The sequence below is a fragment of the Salpingoeca rosetta genome, assembly GCF_000188695.1.
Source record: "Salpingoeca rosetta unplaced genomic scaffold supercont1.21, whole genome shotgun sequence".
NCBI classification, from domain to species: Eukaryota; class Choanoflagellata; order Craspedida; family Salpingoecidae; genus Salpingoeca; species Salpingoeca rosetta.
Genome location: NW_004754913.1, coordinates 642,104 through 644,884, shown reverse-complemented (window position 1 = coordinate 644,884; position 2,781 = coordinate 642,104). Strand labels below are relative to the sequence as shown.

General features: G+C 60.6%; 2 protein-coding genes across 2 annotated transcripts in view; one reads left to right on the top strand and one right to left on the bottom strand.

Moving 5' to 3' along the window:
- Positions 1-290, top strand: part of PTSG_08155 (tRNA (guanine-N(7)-)-methyltransferase) — a gene marked incomplete at both ends in the record, with an annotated part of 2,854 nt that extends 2,564 nt beyond the window's left edge. The window contains one exon of the mRNA XM_004991120.1: positions 129-290. Coding sequence (XP_004991177.1) covers positions 129-290 — 162 coding nt within the window. The remainder of the gene's footprint in view (positions 1-128) is intronic.
- A 224-nt stretch (positions 291-514) lies between these two features.
- PTSG_08154 (RNA-binding protein 7) overlaps positions 515-2,781 on the bottom strand; it is a 3,212-nt gene continuing 945 nt past the window's right edge. Inside the window, exons 1-2 of the mRNA XM_004991119.1 lie at positions 2,561-2,781; positions 515-2,175 (exon numbers count right to left, since the gene is read on the bottom strand). The exon at positions 2,561-2,781 is cut by the window's right edge and continues 945 nt beyond it. Of these exons, the coding sequence (XP_004991176.1) occupies positions 631-2,175; positions 2,561-2,781 (1,766 nt within the window). The 3' untranslated portion in view covers positions 515-630. The remainder of the gene's footprint in view (positions 2,176-2,560) is intronic.

Sequence of the window (2,781 nt, the reverse complement as noted above, 5' to 3'; positions counted from 1 at the left end):
CCTCCTCCTCCTCCTCCTCCTCCTCCTCCTCCTCCTCCTCCTCCTCCTCCTCCTCCTCCTCCTCCTGTCCTCCACTCGCCTAACCCCTCCCCCGTCCCTCTCTCTCATCGTCCCGTTCACCACTGCAGGAGCAAGATCCGATTGTGCCCAAGCTGTACCAGAGCACAGAGGAAGGCAAGAAGGTTTATCGCAACAAGGCCCGCGGCGAAAACCACGGTGATGGAGAAGTGCGCGTTGCGGTCTTCAGGCGTAGGCCTGACCCGCCCCGCACACACGCGGCCACAGCGTGACACCCGTTCACTGCCACATTGGAAGAGGAGGGATGAGGTCACTCGTGCTGCTGTCGTGCATTGGTGTGTGTGTGTGTGTGTGTGTGTGTGTGTGTGTGTGTGTGTGTGTGTGTGTGTGTGTGTGTGTGTGTGTGTGTGTGTGTGTGTGTGTGTGTGTGTGCTCTTGGTGTGCATGTTGCTTGACGATTGATGCGGTGATGTTGTGCTTGACGATTTGATTAAATCATTGCTTTTATCGGTGAAGGAGGGAGATTGGGATATTAAACACAACATGCACTCATACAACACGTACACACACACACACACAAACAAACACACACACACAAAAACAAACGCACAACTACAGCCTGTCCATGCGGCACCAGACGGATGGCTGTCGGCGCGTCGCCTCCTGCCCGCCCGCCCTTGATGATGATGATGACGACAATGATGATGATGATGGCGCGGAAGACACTGGTGGTGGCGGTGGTGGCGCAACCGGTGTCAGCGAATGCGTGTACACTCGCGGTGCGCCTGCGTTCTGTGCCTGCTGCCGCCGCTGCTGTATTGGTGGAGGATGGGGTGCTGGCATGGCGCGGTGCGCTGCTAATCGTGGCTGCTGCTGCTGCTGCTGCTGCACCTGCGGCTGCTCTCGATGGCGTTGTGTTGCGTAATGCCCATGCTGCTCCCCGTGTGCATCACGCAATTGGGCAAGTTGTGCCGGCTCGCTGTGCGCGTGCTGTTGCTGCTGTTGCTGACGAGGCGGTGGCTGCCGCTCGTCTGTGTACGCCTGCGAATCATACCGCGGCTGTTGTCGAGGATGTGCGTGCGCGTGCGCGTGGGCGTGCGTGTGTGTTGGCGGCATGGGTGCGTCTGCGTCCATGCGTGCGCGTTTGCTCGCGGGCTGGCGGTAGTCGGAAAATCCCTCCACATCCCCACTGGAATCAGCGTCCACCCGCGAGCGCGGCGGATACGACTCGCCGCCACGGCCGTCGTCGTGGTGGCGGTGTGTGTCGTGCCCGCGCTTCTGGGCAAACGCCGCCGCCAGCATTGCCAGCTCATCTTCGTCCACGTGCCCACGGTCAGCAGCGACAGCAGTGCGTGCGGGGCCGGAACGGTAGCGCCCGCGTGGTGGTGATGGTCGTGGGCGACGATGCTGCTGCTGCTGCTGCTGCCGTGCGGTGCGGTGGTCAGGACGATGCTGGTCACGACGATGGTCATAATGGCGGTGATCACCAGCAGCGGCACCACCACCAACGCCAGCAACAGCAACGCCGGTTGTTGCGCGTGCTGGTGGCGATTGTCCGCGACCATCGCGGCCATCGCGGCCGTGCACGTGTGTGCGCGCAACCCCACGACCACCACCACGAACGCCGTCACCGCGCTCGCGACTCCGGCGCGGATGCAACGGTGATCGTGACCGCGATGATGCTGCTGGTGCCAGCGATGACGATGAAGGTGGTGTTGGCGGTGGCGAAGCGGTGCGCGGTGGTGCTGTCCTTGCTGGTTCCGCTGAAGATGTTTTGGTGCTTGCGGGTCGCGTTGGTGCCCGTGGTCGTGGTGGTGGTGGTGGTGGTGGCTGTTTGGATGGGTTTGGGGGTGGTGGCGGTGCTGTTGGTGGTGGCGGTGGCGGCGGATGGTGCGGTGGTGGTGGTGGTGGTGGTGGTGGCGGTCTTGCGTATGGATAGTGGTACTGGGAGTTGGGGTGGTAGGCGTAAGGGTACGGGTACTGGTGGGGGTGGGGCTGGTGGTACGCTGGGTACGCTGGCGTGTAGGGTGGGCGGTAAGGGTGGTAGAAGCCCCCGGGGGCAGCGAGGAGGCCGTGTGCATGGTGGGGTGGATATGGGTGGCGGGGTGCCGCGACCGAAGCGGTAGGTGGTGCCGGTCGCAGGCGCGGCAACGCCCCCTGTGTTGAATGAAATACCACGTGCGGAAGTGATGAAAACATAAGATGCTCTAGGGACAGGGGCCAGGGTGGATGATGGGGAAGTGAAGCAGCACGCAGGAAACAGAAAACGGACTGTCAGATGTGCACGTGCACACGCGCAGGCCCGCGCAGGCCCACACAACACAACACAACACAACACAACACAACACAACACAACACAACACAACACAACACAACACAACACAACACAACACAACACAACACAACACAACACAACACAACACAACACAACACAACACAACACAACACAACACAACACAACACAACACAACACAACACAACACAACACAACACAACACAACACAACACAACACAACACAACACAACACAACACGACGTGTACCTCGATGCGGCGTGGGAAGAGCTGCGTGACTTTGCGGATTTGGTCCTTGACCTCAGGGCTGCACGCGTCAGCAGCATCGATGCGAATGTGTTTGCCAAAGAGGGCGACGCCGTTGAGCAGCTGCTTCGCATAGAGCGCAGATGGCACGTCTACGCAGTCCACAAACGCAAACCCGCGCGGGTTCCCCTCTGGGTCGCGTGCAATGGCCACACCGTCAACGG